This window comes from Strongylocentrotus purpuratus, unplaced genomic scaffold (assembly GCF_000002235.5).
Source record: "Strongylocentrotus purpuratus isolate Spur 01 unplaced genomic scaffold, Spur_5.0 spur5_scaffold_4, whole genome shotgun sequence".
Taxonomy (NCBI): Eukaryota; Metazoa; Echinodermata; class Echinoidea; order Camarodonta; family Strongylocentrotidae; genus Strongylocentrotus; species Strongylocentrotus purpuratus.
The window spans coordinates 5,136,230-5,156,423 of record NW_022145610.1 but is presented as its reverse complement, the minus strand read 5'-3'; the positions used below and the strand labels follow the sequence as shown (position 1 = coordinate 5,156,423).

At 37.5% G+C, this 20,194-nt stretch overlaps 2 protein-coding genes across 5 annotated transcripts; one reads left to right on the top strand and one right to left on the bottom strand.

Annotated features, from left to right (window-relative positions):
* Nucleotides 1-578: 578 nt before the first annotated feature.
* LOC594464 (pyrimidine-specific ribonucleoside hydrolase RihB) lies at nucleotides 579-8,002 on the bottom strand. 4 transcript variants are annotated; one of them, XM_030997596.1, is made up of 6 exons: nucleotides 7,861-8,002; nucleotides 5,808-6,040; nucleotides 4,169-4,463; nucleotides 3,024-3,096; nucleotides 2,191-2,254; nucleotides 579-1,415 (listed from the first exon to the last, which is right to left on the bottom strand). In XM_030997596.1, exons 1-6 carry the CDS (start codon nucleotides 7,991-7,993, stop codon nucleotides 1,074-1,076), a joined length of 1,140 nt encoding a protein of 379 aa, XP_030853456.1. In that variant the 5' UTR covers nucleotides 7,994-8,002; the 3' UTR covers nucleotides 579-1,073. The 4 variants fall into 4 exon arrangements, 3 of the variants coding, with proteins under 3 accessions (XP_030853456.1, XP_798997.3, XP_030853457.1); XM_030997597.1 differs by lacking the exon at nucleotides 2,191-2,254 and adding an exon at nucleotides 2,751-2,927 and having other exon boundaries at nucleotides 1,298-1,415; nucleotides 2,998-3,096; XR_004066356.1 differs by lacking the exon at nucleotides 2,191-2,254 and adding an exon at nucleotides 2,471-2,927 and having other exon boundaries at nucleotides 1,327-1,415; nucleotides 2,998-3,096.
* A 134-nt stretch (nucleotides 8,003-8,136) lies between these two features.
* Nucleotides 8,137-17,416, top strand: LOC575077 (28S ribosomal protein S2, mitochondrial). The gene is made up of 3 exons (XM_030997816.1): nucleotides 8,137-8,218; nucleotides 14,256-14,366; nucleotides 15,960-17,416. The coding sequence occupies exons 1-3, from the start codon at nucleotides 8,179-8,181 to the stop codon at nucleotides 16,610-16,612; spliced, it is 804 nt and encodes a 267-aa protein (XP_030853676.1). The 5' UTR covers nucleotides 8,137-8,178; the 3' UTR covers nucleotides 16,613-17,416.
* Nucleotides 17,417-20,194: the final 2,778 nt, after the last annotated feature.

Below are 20,194 nucleotides of genomic sequence, written 5' to 3'. Positions count from 1 at the left end.
TTCACCAATGTTAAACAGTATAATAACAACTCTATAATGGCATTTGTATTAATGTATCATTTGACATTTCTGTATTATGTGCATTTTAACTTTTACAATGCTTCATTAAGCTGAATCAACTCAATTCTTGTTAATTTGCTTACCATATTTTGTCATAAATTGAACTCTCTTTTCTTTTTCCCTTCTCTCATCCCTCATCTTTCTCGTCTTTTTTCCCCTTTTCTTCCTTCTCTCTCTCTTTCAAATTTTATACCTCTCTTTATCCTTTCCCTCGCGCCTCTTCCACTTTTCACTCTATCTTTCTTTTTCTTTTTTTTAAATATTAATATACCATTTTATAATTTACAATCCTTTTTTTTGTTTGTGATATTTTTTTTGTACTTTAAATTATTACTGAATTTTTAAATCTACTGTTTTTAATGCATTCTTATAAGATACAATGTAAACCAATTATTGTTAGTCTTTGGACTTTTTATTTGGTATATATATGTATATATATATATATATATATATATATATATATATATATATATATATATATATGTATGTATATATATATATATATATATATATATATATTTTTTTTTTTTTTAGGAACCTGTATTTACAGACCATATGTCTGTAAAGACTACCTCTTGTCTCCCTGAGTGTCTTAATGTAAAACTTTTACAATCAACTTCAAATTCCATAGAAATCAATTCATCACTTCTGTATATGCTCCTGCAACAATTGCACCACACTTAATTGAATTCTTGTTTTCCTTCACCCTAATCAAATTCCTCATTTCTGTTTTCATAAATTTTTTAAGTACTAAACTTCCATATGTTACAGCTACAGATTTGATTTTTTAATAACATGTTTGGACACCAGCCCCATGCTTAAAGTATGAAACTACAGATTCTATAACAACCCTAGGGCCCTTAATTGGCTATAGTGAACACTGACACTGGCATTGAGAAACTTTGTGCTTCCTTCTTCCCACACATCAGTTCATACTCCTTCCAAGTTTCAACTTTACATGTTTGAATTTATGTTTGTTGACCACCCTCACAACATTGAAGTCTAATGCTAAATTAGGCAATTGCATCATTCATTATCCTGCAGAAGGTATTCATGTCAAACTTGGTCACCACTTCTATGTCCACCCCCTTCAAGTCAGGTATCCAAGGAGTGTTGAGCTTATGTGTGACCACCTGGCCTCTGGTCAGCTTTCCCTGCAGCTCAACCTTACAGACGGAATGCGTAGACTCCTCCATCGAATCTCTTCTGATAGCAACCGTCATGGCGCATGCATCAGCACACATGTACTTTGCTAATTTCTGAACGTCTCTGCAGCGGGTGATTGATCGTTTGTTGACAGCATGCATGAACTGTGCTCTGGATGAATCCTGTAAGGCCAGCTTGTCAAACCATTCCTGCGAATGAAGACAAACAAAATTATCCAATGCAAAGTGGCCTACAGGATAAGTGTGGCCTACAAGATTATTTAATATGGCTCACCAGAATTAGAAACAAAATGTGTGTAATACAGGGGAAAGCAAGTTTCAAAATCACAGCAGGATATGCAGCCAGCTTCATCCCCAAACGCAGTAATCATATCTCAGTCACCTTCAACATAAGACACCAGCATTTTGAATGAAACAGACCATAAAGTCAAGTGAAACCTTGTTCGAAAATACTCCTACATACATCCAAGAACTGCCAAAGAAAAATGAGAAGTAGAATTCCGGCACAACTTTTATAATTAATTGAAAAAATACCCTGGTTATATTTATATTTAAGAAAAGAATGAAAACAAGATACTTTAGTCACAGTTTAAAACTTATTTATCAAAATAATTATGATTTGTATAAAGGTTATACAATATAAAGAAATGCCTCCACGAACAACAACATCATGACATGTTTTCAAAGGGCTTTGCATATCACCTCAACACCTAGACCAAAAGCTTCAGTCTCTCTAATCGTCGGTTGTTCCACTGAGACTACGTCTGGCTCCACTAGACCTCCAATTATGGGGAATGTCAACAAATGTCAGTTTTATTAAAGAAATTACCGATATCAGACGGTTATTTCTGTCTACTCAACACCATGAAGTGCCATCTCTACTCACCAAGGATAGTGAATGGGTGAATGTTCCATGCAGGTCTCTAGAGGAACTAGGATGGTTGGACACTGGGCTTCTACTCACCAAGGATAGTGAATGATCCATGCAGGTCTCTAGAGGAACTAGGATGGTTGGACACTGGGTTTCTACTCACCAAGGATAGTGAATGGTCCATACAGGTCTCTAGAAGAACTAGGATGGTTGGACACTGGGTTTCTACTCACCAAGGATAGTGAATGGTCCATGCAGGTCTCCAGAGGAACTAGGATGGTTGGACACTGGGTTTCTACTCACCAAGGATAGTGAATGGTCAATGCAGGTCTCTAGAGGAACTAGAATGGTTGGACACTGGGTCTCTACTCACCAAGGATAGTGAATGGTCCATGCAGGTCTCTAGAGGAACTAGGATGGTTGGACACTGGGTTTCTACTCACCAAGGATAGTGAATGATCCATGCAGGTCTCTAGAGGAACTAGAATGGTTGGACACTGGGTTTCTACTCACCAAGGATAGTGAATGATCCATGTAGGTCTCTAGAGGAACTAGGATGGTTGGACACTGGGTTTCTACTCACCAAAGATAGTGAATGGTCCATGCAGGTCTCTAGAGGAACTAGGATGGTTGGACACTGGGTTTCTACTCACCAAGGATAGTGAATGGTCCATGCAGGTCTCTAGAGGAACTAGGATGGTTGGACACTGGGTTTCTACTCACCAAGGATAGTAATGATCCATGCAGGTCTCTAGAGGAACTAGGATGGTTGGACACTGGGTCTCTACTCACCAAAGATAGTGAATGGTCCATGCAGGTCTCTAGAGGAACTAGGATGGTTGGACACTGGGTTTCTACTCACCAACGATAGGGAATGGTCCATGCAGGTCTCTAGAGGAACTAGGATGGTTGGACACTGGGCTTCTTCCAAGACAATATGAGCTGCTTCAGGGTCACTTCCAAAGTTGAACTCTGCCGTCCAGAATCCTGTTCCCCTTCCTAAGTCCAGAAAAAGACAGACATTTTTTTTCTTAATGCTTAATATTTTGCTCATTGCGGATGTAGTATCAAAAATAATATCGCTAGTGATATTTGTTTGTCTTGCACTGTATGGTCAAGAAGGGATCTAAAAGATCACAACGTTTTGTGCATCGCTGCAACACTTTTCAATAGTTTTTTTTTTTTTCATTCTTTTTCTCTCCAGTGGATGAGAAATTGTATGCTTCTGCAACAATTGCACCACACTTAATTGAATTCTTTTTCTTTTCTTCATCCTTCGTCACATTCCTCATATCAACGTTGTAACAAAACACTCATAAACCTAACTTTAAACCTATCTCATATCTTTGACAAATGAGGTCTAGACTAGAGCAAGTTTTGCTCGAGCAAATGATTAACTACAGAATCATGCCCTAGTCCCAACTAATCAGAGCCAATAAGCGACAAAAGAAAGAAAAAAAATTGCCATTTAAAAACTGCAAAGAAGGAGAATTTGTAAGAAGTTTGATTACGGATAGTCCTACAAAGATAGCCATACACTGTTGCAATTAATGCCTCTCATCCATTTGTAAAGTAAATTCTGAACAAACTTTTTGTTATTTTATAGTAGCAAAGAAGTGTAATTATCAAAATTAAAGCTCAAATCTTCCAAAGATCCTTGCTAGACAATACTGTTTTTCATTGCACATACCACATTTCAACGTGATTTGGAAATTATTCTATGCTTTTACTCTTGCAACTAGAGCATTGCAACAAAGAAATCAAACAAAACATCAATCTACTGGGTAAAGATAGACAGCTTGACAGATAGCTAGAATACCTCATGTGATTATAAATTGAGCAAGGATTTAAACCTTCCACCTGAATGAACTCACTCAACTATTATAGCACAGTTCTCTTAGATTGTTAGGAGGTTCTGCTACGAATTCAAGTTCAAGTTCAAGTTCAATTTTATTGATCATGCACAGTTACAAGGCATAACATTTGTTTTCCGGCGGTTTCTTCAATTTATATAACATCAATTTACATACATGTACTATCAATTTAGTTAAGAATTGAGTAGCAAGCTAACCTTTGATGTTGCCACCCATGATGACCATTTCTTTCAATTTACTTGTAAACATTGGATCCAGTCTCATAGCCAATGCTACATTTGTCAATGGGCCGATAGCCACCAGAGTGATCTTATGGGGCTGCTCATTGGCCAAACGGATTAAGGCCTGGACAGCATGTTCTGATTGGAGCATATCGCTCGGGGGAGGGGCCTCAGGGTTGGGAATATTTCCAAGACCATCATCTCCATGCACTGCCCTGGCATCAATTTCATGTCTAAGGATAGAAGTTGTTGCACCCACATACACTGGGATCTGTTATTGCAAAACATAACATACACAAATAATTTCAATCACGATCATTCAAATTCACTATTTCACAAATAAATTTCACAAATAAATTTGGCAAATATTTCTCAGTTTATAATGATATCAACATATTCAGAACTCATCCATTGTCCATTCACTACAGTGTATATTGAATTGGATTAATGTGATGACAAAGTGAAAATATAATTTAGACATTAGTATACCCTTACATTGTGATTACATTATTGTTTCTCTCTTTACATGGTCCAAGATACTGCTTATTACATGTAGCATCATACTTTGCAGTTGTGTGTGATGGTCTGAATATTTGCAAGTGAGCAAAAAAAAATATCTTTAAGTCGGAGTGCACAAAAATTACATCTTATAAAGCAGAAGAAAAAAATCCTGATGGGGTTTTAAGCTTAAACTTATCATGAAAGATTAGACAGATCTTAAATAAGTAACATAATTATATCAACTATGAATGCAAGCGAGCAAGCTCTGGACTCTGGAGAAATTAAATGAACAGTTGCTCTTAGTAGCGTTAAATTAGGGGCACACGTTACAGAGAAAGGAAAAAGGGGCAACTATCAGAAGGAAAAAGGGGATTTAATAGAAAGGAAAGGGGCATGTATCAAAATAAAAGTGGCAATTACCAGAGGTGAGAAGGTGCGCTTCTCGCACCTGAAAAGGGGCTCTCACCAGAGATAAAAATGGGCACTTACAGGAATGGAAAAGGGGCCCTTATTATAAAGAAAAAGGGGCACTTGTCAAAGTTAAACAGGTGCCTCTCGAATTTTAATAGGAGCAATTATCAGAGGTAAAGAGGGCACTTATTAGAAGTAAAAAGGGGCTCTAATGAGAGATTAAAATGGGCACTTATAGGAATGGTAAAGGGGCATTATCAGAAGTGAAAAGGGGCACCTTACGTACCTGAAAAGGGGAATTTATGAGAATGGGAAAAGGGACACCTATCAGATTTTAATAGGGGTAATTATGAGAAAATGTGGAATGGGCACCTAATAGGTTTCTAATACAAAGGAAAAGGGGCACTTATCTTGAGTACTTGAAATAGTAGGAGGAACACAATGGTGGTAGCTATAGCGGGAATGTGTTACCTGACCAGTATCTATCAAACACACTATTTTCATCACTGTAAAGTCATGGGGTTCCTGACTGACCTACAGGTTTATAATTATCATTGCAGCATGAGCTAAATCAAGGATTTTTTAAAAGGATCTCAGACAAAGTTACCGGATCCCTTTAATTCACAATGCATGTGGACCCACAATGACGGGCCATATGTTACTCCTCTGCTTGTATGCCTATACTGCTACCTTTCTAACTCACATCTAATCTGTTACACTTTTGCAAAACTCGAAGAGCGTTGATGGCCACTTGGTTCACATCAATATTTCCTTTAACACACGTGATTCCCAACATATCGACATTGGGTTGTCCTAACGCCATCATTAAGGCTGTAGCATCGTCAACGCCAATGTCACAGTCCAACACCATCGTGACCTTCTCTGCCATATTGGTTGTGCATGAAAATCTTCTTGATGCTAAGAGTGGTTCTTTTCCTAAGTATATAATAAAAAGAGTACATAATTTTTATTTTAAACAATAAAAATAATAAAGCCTGAACTAATTTGATATCTTACAGACCCCAAAAATGTATCTTATTATATTTTATTTTATTTGCATGCATGCGTGACCAGGCCAGATCAGGTGTTTGTAATAAGAGGTTTTGCACGTACAAGGAAACATCCTGCAGAATTCTTGAACACCCCGGTACAATGTGTTCATGATATTCATCATGAGCAGCTCATGCTTTTAATCAAATACTTGACTTTTGTAAATCCAGCTGTGCATGCATGAGTAACCATCTTATATTCTTAAATTGCCAACTCTCTTTAAGCCAAAGTCCACTTTTAAAAAAAAAAACTTACTTTCAATAGAAGCAGAAAAATCAGACAAACTAATCAAAAAAAGTTTGATTAAAATTGGATAATAAGGAAGTTGTGAATTTTTGAAAAAGTATGAAAAGCTTTGGAACAATAAAAATCACTACACAAATTGCCAATTTGATAATCAGTTTGTGACGTCGTTGCCTCACTATTTATCCATTGCTTTATATATCTTTATCCATTAATTTCCCTTTTTATCACTCCAAACTTGATTTCCCCATTCCTTTGCCCAGGTTATAGGCCTATGATTTGTATCATATTGCATGCAAGACATTTCACAAAATCTTTTATGAACTTTGAAGACTTGATACTGTTTTCTGAATATTATATATTCATAATCATTGATTCTTATATAATTAAAAAGTTGATCAAAATTCAAATTTTTCAGCGCCAAAAAGGCCTCTATAGTGCATCCATACAAAATACTTTAAATAGCTGTAGTACTACTGTAGCCTAGTGTTAAAGATAATCAAAGTTTAGGGAAATTTTGAAAATAGACAGCATAGTAATTCTTTACAATTTTGATATATTTGGATGCCCCTGTGGATGTATTATAACCACTAAAAAATTTAGCCCCTGAAACATTTTTACTTTTGAGAAAAATTGAATATAAAAATTGACCGGTGCTTCCGGTAAATGTTGATAAATTTCAAATAGCGCTTACGGCCATACAATGGTAGCTGCGACCATGAAAATCTCAGAATATGTAGTTGTGATATGTCATTTCCAAACAGGAATAGCCAATTGGTCAATTTAAATCAAGAAAAATTGTTTTATGGCTTAATTAATATCTTGACCTTGAGAGGGAGCTATACAACATAAAGAGTTTATTATTTAAAATTTCATAACTTAAGACTCGATTTCAACTGCGACAATGATCACTGAATATTGTAGGATCGCAATGCTTCCAATATGTTCATTTGAACCAAATTCATGACCCCATGAGTGGCCATACCAAAACTTTGTATCTACCTTTAACATGGTTAAGTCTAGATCTATAAATGTGCAGATATATAGCAATTAGCATGGCTAGAGAGTAGATCAGAGTCTACTCTAGAGAGTAGAGGCCTCGAGTCTAACTAGGCGTTGTGGCGTGCGCCTGTAATCCAGCTAACATTGGAAGTTGCAAACTGATTCAGCCGAGGACCCGGACGCAGGTTCGAAACCCGAGTCGCGTCTTTCGGATGGTGACGTTAAAAGTCGGTCCCCAGACGTAAATAATCATATCTGATTTGATACACGTCTGTAAAAACCCAATCACACACACACTCTGGACCCGGCTACCTTCATTTTTTTAACTTTTAGCTCTCCCATCCATGGGAGAGCTAGCTGAAAAGTGAGAGAAAGTGTTAGTAAAATCTAAAACTAAAATAAAAAGTAAAAACAAAACTTTAAAAAATTCTTCACTCTCCATCTCCGCTCTAATTTCTTACCTTTTGCACACGCAGCCTTCTTCAATGTATTTAGTTCAGAGGAAATACCTTTTTTTCTCTGCAACTGATGGCAGAACCTTGCTGAAACAGTAAATGCTTCCAAATTCCTCAATTTTAACAACCTGAACAGCATAGCTCAGCTCATCTAGATCTACAATGTAAATTTCGCGCGAGTGGCCGTGGACGAACGTGGGCGTAAAAGATTGTTCTCAGATTTATGAATCCACGTAACGCAGGAAAGGTTGACTTCTCTTTATGCGCGCTACTAGAGTTCTTTTCAAGGAATAGGAGCAATCTTATTTTTTACCACTCTTAAACATGGCAGCGTACATGATGAAAAATTCTTCGATTTGGAGAGGTGAGTATTTCTAATAGATTAAGTAGTTTCAGCAGCTTTTGTTCATTTATCCATTGTAAAACAAAATTATAACCAAGCTTAGAATTTAAAATTTGCTGAAAATTTCATATTTAATGCTCGAAATGTTTCATTTATCCTGCTAACATTTCACCTAGGTCCCATGTATTTATAATTGTGTAGGGTCTATGTTGAACTTGTAAATCTGACATTGGTTCTGGATCTGGATCTGGATTAGACCGAATTTTCCGTCTCTTTCGTTCGTTAGCCTCTTATTGGGGTAGGGTCGGCTCTCTCTTTAGAGAGAGCCGGCCGACCCTACCCCAATAAGAGGCTAACAAACTTAGTTTGCTTTCCAAGTTCAAAAGTGCTGGACCGGATGGTATCCATCCCTGTGTTTTACATGAAACCGCAGCATCAGTGTGTATTCCATTGGCCATCATCTTTACCAAGTCATTTCAAGAGGGCAAGCTTCCCTCAGCATGGAAAATTAGCCACGTTGTTCCTGTGCACAAGAAGGGGAGCAAGTTGGATGCTAACAATTACCGCCCAATAAGCCTGACATCAGTCCCCTGTAAGTAGGTAGACCTATGTCAGTATGTGACTAAAAAAATAAAAATTGTGGGATTACATTGTATCTTATATCATTGGAAAGGGCTTGAAAAACCATTTAAAATGGTATATAAACCATAGCTCTAGGACAAATATTTAGCGAGTTATGATTTTTTTAAGATTAAAAATCTGATTTAATTATCGCCATTGTTTTACCATTGAGACCTCTCAAAATCTGTGACCGACCATGACCAATATAAAGGATGGTCTTATCAAAAATGTAAAAATTATTCATTTTTCTAGATGAAACCTTAAGGAAAGAACATGTGATAGGGGAAGAAAACCAATATTGTATTATTTGATGTACTATAGACCCTTCTATAATTAATTAGTAATTAGCAATTAGCAAATTAATTAGCTAATTAGTTGTTAATGAACTCACTGCCACAAAAAGACAGACAAATTTCCGTAATTTCCTGACAATCAATTTTGAGGAAGTAAAAAAACAATGATTGTATGTTCCGATTTGATTTATATTCATCAAGTAACAAGAAAAATGTATAAATAAACAAATTAAATTAGTTTTAGAACTATTAAAACTTATCTTCAGGGAAGATTACGATGGTAAATATGACATTGAACTTTGACTTGAACAAAAATGCACTTTCACATGTCCGTTTCTGAAAATTAGAAGTCGAGGCGAAAGGAAATTTTTCCAATGATGTCATCAGACAAGCAAGCCAAAGCTGGCGAGAAACCGCCGTTTCCACACGCAATCAAAGAGGAACCCTGCAGAGTAACTCGTATTGGGCGTGAAACCGCTGCCGGGTGCGCTGAAACCAAGCCAATGTGCGCGATAGTCACATACCTACTGTAAGATCATGGAATCTCTCATCAGAGATAAGGTGGTTGAACATTTGATGTCACATGATCTTTTCAGTGATTCTCAGCATGGATTTGTCCCAGGTAGATCATGTGTTACACAACTGCTCCACACTCTTGAGGAATGGACTACCTGGCTAGATCAAGGAGAAAAGGTTGATGTTGTCTACTTAGACTTTCAAAAGGCATTTGACAGCGTGCCCCACCAACGGCTGTTGTCAAAACTTGATGCTTACAAGATCCAAGGGAACTTCAAAACATGGATTGCTGATTTCCTTCATGGCCGAACACAGAGGGTGGTGGTAAATAATGCCAGATCTCAGTGGTGCAACGTGAAGAGCGGGGTGCCCCAGGGCAGCGTACTCGGCCCAACACTGTTTGTTCTCTACATCAATGATCTCCCTGAGGTGTTGGACTCCACTGTAAGAATTTACGCAGATGACACCAAGGCTTTCTCATGCGTCTCTACTCCTGACCAACGCAAACTTCTCCAAGCTGACCTGTGCTCATTGACAGACTGGTCCTCAAAGTGGCAACTCCAGTTTAACGCAAGAAAATGCTGTGTTTTACATCTTGGATCTGGAGACTGTCAGGAGCGCTACACAATCGGGAGTTCAGCCCTGAGTACAGTTGAAGAGACAAATGATCTGGGGTTACTTGTTGATGACAAACTGAAGTTCCACAGCCATGTGTCGTATGCCATCAACAAGGCCAACAGGGTCCTGATCAGCATCAGACGTGTCTTTCAGTGTCATGACACATCCACCATTCTCAAGCTGTTTAAGGGACTAGTGCGCCCCCTCCTTGAGTATGGAAATGTAATCTGGTCGCCAAGGTACATTTCAGACGCAAAAGCTGTGGAGAGAGTACAGAAGAGAGCAACAAAGATGATCTCCACAATGAAACACCTACGTGTGTGTGTGTGTGTATTGGGTTTTTACAGACGTGTATCAATCAGATATGATTATTTACGTCTGGGACCGACCTTTAAACGTCACCATCCGAAAGACGTGACTCAGTTTCGAACCTGCGACCTCGGCTGAATCAGTTTGTAACTTCCACTTTTTAGCTGGATTACAGGCGCACGCCACAACGCTTGACATACACGTTTCGCTGCATCTACCTTACATAGAGAGACTTAAATACCTAAACTTGCCATCCCTTGAGTACAGGAGAAGGAGAGGAGACATGATTCAGGTGTACAAGATCATTTATGAGCATGACAGACTCAACCCTGACCACTTCTTCCAACTAGCAGACACACCAACAAGAGGGCATAGTCTCAAGCTTTCAAAGCCGAGGTGTAGGACAAATGTAAGGAAGAACACATTTAGTCACAGAGTGATTGGCGACTGGAACTCTCTGCCTGAAGTAGTAGTTCAGGCTCCCACCATAGACGCCTTCAAAACCAGGCTTGATCGTTGCTGGAAGGAACAGTGTCATATCTCTCAATACTCGAACTGATTTTTTCAATTTCTTTGCTCCTGGGACATTGTACATGGTACCAGGCGCGTACGCAGGGGGGGGGTTTGGGGGGTTAAACCCCCCCTTTGGACATTTTGTGTGTGTAAACCCCCTAAAAAAAACCTAAAACCCCCCCCCCCCCCCCCCCCCCTTTTGGATTTTTTTTTTTTTTTTTTTTTTTTTTTTTTTTTTTAATTATTAAAAAAAAAAAAAAAAAAAAAAAATTATTCCCATGGCCGACCTAAAAAAGGTGACCTTACCCCCCCAACGGAGCAAAATGTCAAATTTCCAAATTTCGAGACCAAAAAAAAAAAAAAAAAGTGTCCTCTTACCCCCCCCCCCGCTTATTCAGCGGTCGGCTGAGTCGTTGCGATTTTTTTGGGACCGAAAAAAAAAAAAAATGTGTCCTCTTACCCCCCCCCCCCCCCCCGCTTATTCAGCGGCTGGCTGAGTCGTTGCGAAATTTTCGGACCGATTTATAAATGTTAAAACCCCCCCCCTTGAAAAAATCCTGCGTACGCGCCTGCATGGTACATTGTCCAGTCAAGATGCAACCTCTTGCCCCTCTGCCTCCCTTGCATATAATGAGAATTATTATTAAAGAGTATGAGTACAAGAAGATAGACCAAGAAGATAGACCTGGAAGCTCGACTGCTGTCTCAGCATTCTTCCAGTATTTGCGGTAAAGGTAAAGGTAAATTCGGTCTAGATCTGGATGTGTACGATGCAGGGCCCTACTTAATAAATTAAGTAAGACTAAGTTTCTGCTGGGTGCTGGTGTTCATTGATCACTCCTGCAATTCAAGAGGTCTAACCGTTATAGGTATCGACCTCATACACGCATTAGCCATGGCATGGCATTAGCGCTAAAATGAGTAAAGATAAAATAAATTTTATTTAAAAAGTAAAAAAATGGTGGAAGACCTAGACTACTACAGTTCTAGTAGTACTACCGTAACTTGCTCGGTCTTCGCCTTTGGCGAGTCATAACATTTGACTTCCGTTTTTTAACATGTTCTGTACTGTAAAGCGTGACTCCTTCCTGCATTTCTTAATATTACAAACAAAAAAACTAGTAAAAGTAGTAGTCTAACTGTCACTTTAAATTTTTGTAAAATTAGAGGTGTCACCGGACTGTGGATCACAAGGTCTGTGGTTCGAGTCCTGCTGCGTCACTAATCACGACTTAATGTTCTTTGGCAAGACATTAAATAATCTACATGTGCCACACTTGACCTAGGTGAGACAAATGGGTACAGGGAATAAGTACCTACCTGGTAGGATTATAACCAAATTGGAAATTTGTGTAGTTATTTTGTAAGTTCCATAGTTTTTCATACTACTTAAAAAATTAATAACTTCCTTATTAGTTACGATTTTACTCAATTTTTGTGTGCTATGTTTCTCTTGTTTTTCTGCATCTATTCAAAGCAAATTATTTTTGGAGTGGACTTATATTAGAGTTCTGGTAATATAAGAAAATAAATTCTCACAGAAACCAACAAAACTTGCACTGAATGTTCAAGATTAGAAATAAATGACATGTGCCAAACGATTTTGATAGAAAATGTATAGGGGCTGAGTAAAGAGCATAGAAAGACAAGGAATCAAGGTACAGTAAGTAGGCCTGACACCATGTTCTTAACACATATTGCTATACTGTGCAAATGAGAGTTGTCAATTTTATTAAAGTTAATTTCAAGCAAGTTTTTGTGAGTTTATTTTTATTTTACTGGTTCAAACAATCGATCTACTGCAGGATGAATAATCCAGAAAAAATTATAGCCATATTCTCTTGACAGATTCAATTACCGGAGTTCAAGATTAGCTTTAATTATTAAAGCGATAACAGGTATACAGGAATGACAGTAGATTTCCTCTTTTTTCAGAGATTTGTTTTTGATTTACCTTGATTTACCTTGATGTTGGGCTTCAAGTATGATTACTTATATTCCCCTCTGCAGCAGGATTAATGTCTGTATGTACTGGGGATTGCGTCTACGTCGGAGCTTCGGACAATGCAATAGCAAGGAAACATTTCTTTAGGGTTGTACATGTCATATTTAGCTCTCCATGCTTTTTCTAGGTTGGATTTGAATGAGTTTACAGATGGGCTATCAATTACATAAGCTGGAAGCGCATTCCATAAATTGACGACTCGTTGTGAAAACGATCCCATTCGGATAGAAGTGAAGGCTCTAACTTTCGATAGATTGAAGCTGTGGCCACGTGTTGTCATTCAAAGGTCTTTGAAAGAATTGGTTGGGGTCACTGTGGTCAATCCCTTGGAAAAGTCTATATGTTTGTATCATATCCGCTCTCTGACGACGGTATGCAAGTGTGGGTAATTTCAAATGTCTAAGCCGGTCAGAATATTCAAATAGACAGAAGAAGTTTAGTCATCCTGCATTGCACTCTCTCCAGCTTTAGATGGTCTCTCTTGAGAATAGGATGCCACACACTGGAGCAGTATTCTAAGGATGGCCTTATTAAAGACTTGTAGAGGTGTACAAGGCCCGATTCATCCAAGAATTAAAAGGTGCGGCGAATCAGGCCAAGCTTCCTGTTCGCGGTGGATGCAACTCTGTCTACATGCGCTAAAAACTTCAAGCTGTTGTCGAAGGATACTCCCAGATCAGCCTCTAGAACCACAGATGTCAAAATTGACGAGTTGAGGTTATAGTTGACATTAGGGTTAGACTTCCCAAGATGCATCACATTTGTCTTTGACTCATTTACGGGGAGTTGCCACTTGTCCGTCCAGTTTGCAAGGAGATCTAGATCATGTTGTAATGCAGCACTATCTTCTAGTGAGTTCACAGGAGAGTGCAGCTTAGTGTCGTCTGCAAAGAGTTTGACTGTAGATGATACGGACGTAGATAATGAATCTGGAATGTCGTTTTTCAACATCAGCTTTTAGCGAGATATGTTTTATTAGATGTCAGTATGTAATGTAATGTGGTGAGCTTAACACAATGATGATTTAAAAGTGTTGAGATTCCATTAGAGTGTAGGGTCAATATTGATGCTGCTATCAGTGAAACAGGTTCATAAGAAGGTGGTAATCTCGTTTCATTTCAATTTTATTTTATGTTTGGAATTATAATTCTATTTCATTCTTTCATTATTTCTTCACATACAGCTTTGATCTGGCAGCAGAAACAAATGAAGCTCTCATGGCCTGATATAAGAGTAGTCCAATTGTGTTCACATGCCCAACCCCAAGAAGTGACCCCTGAAAGTTCACTGGAAGGTAAATTGAAAAGTTCATTCATTTTGTCATTTTAATTTTTTATTATATTAATGCCTCGGCCCAACGAAGGTGGTGCTAAAGGTATCATGTTTTTTAGGTTTTCCGTATATCCGTAGGTCCGTCCCACTTTCTTGTTTATAGGATATCTCAAGAAGCACTCAAGATGTAAACTTCAAACTTGATGATAGTATGTATCACCATAGGAAAACTATTTGATCAGGTTTTGGGTCAAATAGATCAAAGGTCCATAGGTCAATTTCTTAAATTACAGGTTTTAGCCTTGCTATTGCGATATCTCAAGAACCACTAGAGATATAAACTTCAAACTTGTTGATAGTATGTATCATCAATGGAAGACAATCTGATTGTATTTCTGGTAAGTAGGTCAATAGTCAAAGAGGTCTCTTTTTTTTATTTTATTAGAGGTTCCATGTAAAGAACTTCTTGAAGTACGAGCTTCAAACATAGCGACACTATTACCATAGGAAGGTGATCCAATTACATTTTGGGGCTAGTAGGTCAAGATCATAGTTGTTAGTTTACATTTGACTATAGGCTTTCGTTTTCATTGTGATACATGTATGTCACAAACAATTCCATCCGTTTCTTAGACTGAATTTAGGGCAGAGGAGTATAAGAGATGCAGTTGCATTTGTCTTGTTTTTCTTATACTGGTAGTTTGGATGTGCAACAGCATCATTTGCATCATTGCATTGCACCATTCTTTTTTTGGATTCATTTTGTGCATTTCAGTCATTTCAATAAAATTGGAAAATGGAAACCAAATATATGTTTGGATGAAATTTTGTTCAAATTTACACTGTTTTATGTGGGTAAAGGTGGAAAACAGTGTGTGTCACAAGAAGTGTGTAGTAAAATTTGCATTACTTTATTAATCATTCTAAGGGGTTCCTATGACGTGTGATGCTTGATGTTGAAGAAATATCTTCAATTATTTATTGTCAATAGTTGAGAAACACATTTTGCCCTACCGTAGTCAGAGATTTATCTACATCCTGACCAGATTAATTGTCAAAAATGATATTAAGGAAAAAGATTTCACCATTTCTGTAGTGTCAAAGTTCAAATACCTACTTAAAGAGAAGGTTGAGTTCTGGGAAGATCGGAGGTGAAAAATAATTAGTGAGCGTTATCATTGTTATTATGCAAGTGTGGAAGGATGTCAGAGAAAAAAAAAATTTCCCTAAAAAGCATGGCTCTTCAAATGCCTTACTATTCTAAATATGGCATGTAACAGCTACAAATCAGGACAGATTTTTATGCCACATGTTTGTGTAGTCCCATATACATATTTCTGTGTACATGCAGTGCTTGTAACTTTACCAAGACTGGGCCAAATTTCTTATCATTTTGATGATTCCAGAACCTTGCAGTACACACCAATACTTCTTTGCTAGATGATCAACCTTTTATGATCGATTCCACACCGTTTCTTTCAATATGCAATCGCATGACCAGAACTCAACTTTATCTTTAATGATCGATGTTTGAATCCACATTGTACTTATATTTGAATGTTTGACACCTTTGACTGACATGCGACTTGTATCCTTGTCTTACCATATCAACCAGGAGAAACAAGGAGAGATACGGTTGATGAGTCCTTGAACCATGATGACTTCTTTGGTGTCAGCAAACTTTTCACCAGGACAGAACTCTTTGAATCGCGAGTTCACTTGGGCCACAAAGAAGGTCTCTTGGACCAGCGTATGAAGAAATACATGATTGGAACACGACGAGAGCAATGCATTATGGATCTTGACCAGACAACGCCACTCTTAAATAGCGCCCTCAATTTTACTGCAAACATTGCCTATCGTAATGGCATCATCTTGTTTGTGAACCGAGTGCCCCAGTTTGCTCATGCGGTTGAGGAAATGGCCCGAGCATGTGGGGAGTACGCCCACACTCGACACTGGCAGAAAGGATGCTTCACTAACGCTCAGATCCAGATGGGACCAGGTACACGCCTCCCGGACCTTATCATTTTCCTCAACACCCTCAATGATGTTTTCAGTCAACACCAAGCGGTCATAGATGCAGCTAAAATGAACATCCCCACAATAGCGGTGGTGGACTCAAATTGTAACCCGAACCTCATCACTTATCCTATTCCAGGAAACGATGACACACCAGTAGCTGTAGAACTCTTCATGAGATTATTCAAAGAATCTGTGTTACTTGGTAAACAGAAGAGGAAGGAACTTGAGGAAACCCCTGTATGAGTTATACGTCATTCAAGAAAACACAATCTTATTTGTATTATCTTTCTTGTGGTTGCAATGTGAAATTCTAGCCAAGGTACTAATATCCGAGTATTGGAACATTCAGGAAAGAACCTAAAACCGAATATATCCAAACAAGGACATCTGGACCCTAAGCAGCAGAAAAATTTTTCAGGCTATATTGTGGTCGCTCATACTCGTTCTGACTGCTCCCATCGACAACCCCCATTTCTCAAATTTTTCAATTGAGGACATGCATGTAACTTTATTTTTCATGTGTACCTAACATTTTTTTTTTATACAATTCAATTTACAACTTTTTTTCTACTCACTGAAAACAATAATGAGGAAAAATGTTGACATTTCATTTTGTGAATATTAATTTTACTTACAAAAGATTGCTTTGCTGTTCACTGTATGCCCAGAATACCTTGTAATAAAAGCACATGATCTATCAGAAATTGAAGTTAATTCACTTCTATTGGGAGTATCCCCATAACCTAGGAGAAAACAACAGTTTTTTCTGAATGTGCCAGTCGTGAAGGTCATGTTTAGTCAAAACTACACGCTTCATTTTCACTAATTTAAGAAGTCTTGAATTTAAAAAGGTAACCATCTCTCTGATAGTGGTTTGAATCTGTACATTAATGCTACTATGTAATAGAGTAATAAGTTCACTTTGACTTGACTACAGTATTTGCAATCATTTCTAGCTAGTTGTCATGTGGAGGATGTTCTTAATTCCTAATAGCAAATATGTTCAGTTATTGCAAATAAAAGGAATAGGAGAGAGAAATCAGAAAATTGAGAGCAACTTGCATTAGTTTTTTTGTGGAAAGGAGAGGAAACGTGAGAGAGAACATGAGTTGATTAAAGGTAATGCAAAGTTTTGGTGTGGGGTCATGAATTTGGTTAAAATTAACATATTGGAAGCATATGCGACCCTACAATATTCAGCGATCGTTGTTGCAGTTGATATCAAGTCTAAATTTATGAAATTGTGAATAAAAAACTCTATGTTGAATAGTTCCCTCTCAAGGTCAAGATAGTAGTTAAGCTTTAAAACAATGTATCTTGACTAAAAATCGACCGATATATCGCAACTACACTGAGATTTTCATGGTCACAGCTACCATTGTATGGCCGTAGGCGCTATTTGAAATTTATAAATATTTACCGGGAGCACCGGTAAATTTTTATATTCAATTTTTCTCGAAAGCAGAAGTGTTTTAGGAGCTAAATTTTCTAGTGCTTATAATACATCCACAGGGGCATCCAAATATACCAAAATTGTAAAGAATCACTATCCACCCAATTTTCAAAAATTCCAAAAACTTTGTATTACCTTTAATATTAAATTTGTCTCTCTATCTTTCATCAGAAGAACACAAACAATCCAGCTACCAGCTATCAACAAATCACAGAATACTTTCCATTAGAACATACCTGTCATTTATCTTTATATTTTATTATTTGTCCATAAAATAAATTATATGTATAATATAAGATACACAAAATATACAAATGTGTATGGAATACACTGTCAAAACAAATAATATACACAAATAAGTGTATATAATATATATTTATATATTACAATTTACAAATACAACAGTAAATGGACACATGAGAAGTGCATAAAATGTATTTGGTATATAGGGAATTATAAGGGTTAAAAAAATGGACGGAATGTTGGAATACATGTATATTGATAAAATACTTGAAATACCTTGCTTCATATTCAGTGGAGATAATCTCAAAACAACTTTCACAAACATAGATTAATAAAATCCGATAAAGAAATTTTAAACAAACACATTGGTCAACAAATGAATTTCAATACGGGTACATTTCTTTGGTTGGTTCGGATAGTTGGTTGGAATCAAGATCAAGATACACACCCTATAAACCTTAGTCTCCATAAAATTAAGACAAAATTTTGATCCATGAATGTATCATTCATTCATTTCATTAGAAACATATTCTTTATCTCATGACCTTCAAAGTCTACACAGTACCTTACATTTGAAGATGTTATGGTTTAGCAATTTTCAGACTACACCAAGACACGCAAAAGATTAGCCATTTGTCTGCTAAGAAAGCATGCATATGGCAGACCAGCCAACCAGTACGATTTAATCGTATTTTGCACGATTTTTAGAAGTAAATACGGCAGTACAATTTTTTTTTTTTTTTTGGGGGGGGGGGGTATTTTGTGTGTGTGTGTGCCACTTTCAATAGCAAAATGCCCATTTTGACCTCTAAAGTATCCTACAAACGTCTCACATCGGCAATTTGGGGATGTTCATTGGTTCATCGAACACACCAGTCATGACGAAATCATGCATATTCAACCTATGATCCATTACAAAAATTCTTCCTGTACGTAGGAACTGTAAGAGGCGCGATAGCTCAGTCGGTAGAGCAGTGGTCTCGTAATACGGTTCGTTCGGGTTTGAAACCAAGGCGATGCGCTAGTGCCCTTTGGTAAGGCATTAATCCTTATTACCAGGTCCCTCAGAGAGGACCTAAAGCTGTCAGCCGTCTGGTTGCTTACTTACAAGCATTTATGCTTTCTTAGCAGTCGGGTAAAATAACCACCACCATTTGTGTGTTTTTTTAATAGAATATTTGTCAGTAAAATACAACTTTTGGGATTAAAGAATACAGTTTTTGAACTCCAGAGGTTAGCAGGTCCAATATGGTTGGAAGTCAGCAACCAGAGGACCAACAGTGTTAAGTCCTCTCTGATGTGTGTGGTAATGAGTATTCTTGCCTTACCAAAGGGTACTTGCGCATTGACTTGGTTTTGAACCAAGGACCTTCGGGTTACGAGGTCACTGCTCTAACACTGAGCCACTGCACCGCATATTTTGTGCAGATATGCAAAATTACAAACACAACTATTCTGTCAATCAATTTTATTCCTGCATTCTTCAAAAGAACATTCTTGGCTTTTTTGCACCAGAAACCATTAGGACTGAGCAATAATAAATACATGTATTTCATAAACAAAGCATGGCACTCATTGTATGGTGCAATAATGTGAATGCAATCAAGCATGGGATCAACTTCTTTTGTACTGATCTTCAAAAGAATTTGCTAAAGATAGATTAGCAAATAAGAGAGCAGAAATTAAGTAAAACATTCATGTTTCAGTAACTGAATATCTTTGATATGCACAAAAAATATTGTGTCGCATGTTTTCACATTCAACAAGCTTCTTGTTAAATTCACTATTCCAGCTTGCACACTGCACTACAACTCTCCCTACTGGATATAGCTGACAATAACCCACCGTAAGTGGCGCTCTATTTTTACCAGTGAAACTGCCAGGATTTTGCAGTCACATGAACTCCCAGTCAAAATGGGCCGCACTTCACACTCACACTTCAGTGCGTCCCAGAAAAAACGAAACCGAGAATTATTTATGTTTTATCATAACTTGATCACAATTATGATTTGTAAAGCTTAGATCCTCCTCTTTCATTTGGTGCAACTCGTATGATGCATATTTCACGCATGAGTGATTAAAATCAATTTGAAGAGAGGAAACCAAACAGTCATTTGGCGGACGATATA

What these genes read in the sequence shown, in the direction of transcription:
- LOC575077 (XM_030997816.1), top strand. Translation starts at nt 8,179, where the DNA reads ATGGCAGCGTACATGATGAAAAATTCTTCGATTTGGAGAG. An exon ending in AAATTCTTCGATTTGGAGAG is followed by an intron (nt 8,219 to 14,255) that starts GTGAGTATTTCT and finishes CTTCACATACAG; the next exon opens with CTTTGATCTGGCAGCAGAAA. An exon ending in CCCTGAAAGTTCACTGGAAG is followed by an intron (nt 14,367 to 15,959) that starts GTAAATTGAAAA and finishes CATATCAACCAG; the next exon opens with GAGAAACAAGGAGAGATACG.
- LOC594464 (XM_793904.5), bottom strand. Translation starts at nt 7,993, where the DNA reads ATGCTGTTCAGGTTGTTAAAATTGAGGAATTTGGAAGCATTTACTGTT. An exon ending in AAAAGTGTAACAGATTAGAT is followed by an intron (nt 4,464 to 5,807) that starts GTGAGTTAGAAA and finishes TTGCAATAACAG; the next exon opens with ATCCCAGTGTATGTGGGTGC. An exon ending in TGGACCATTCCCTATCGTTG is followed by an intron (nt 1,416 to 2,959) that starts GTGAGTAGAAAC and finishes CTTCATTCGCAG; the next exon opens with GAATGGTTTGACAAGCTGGC.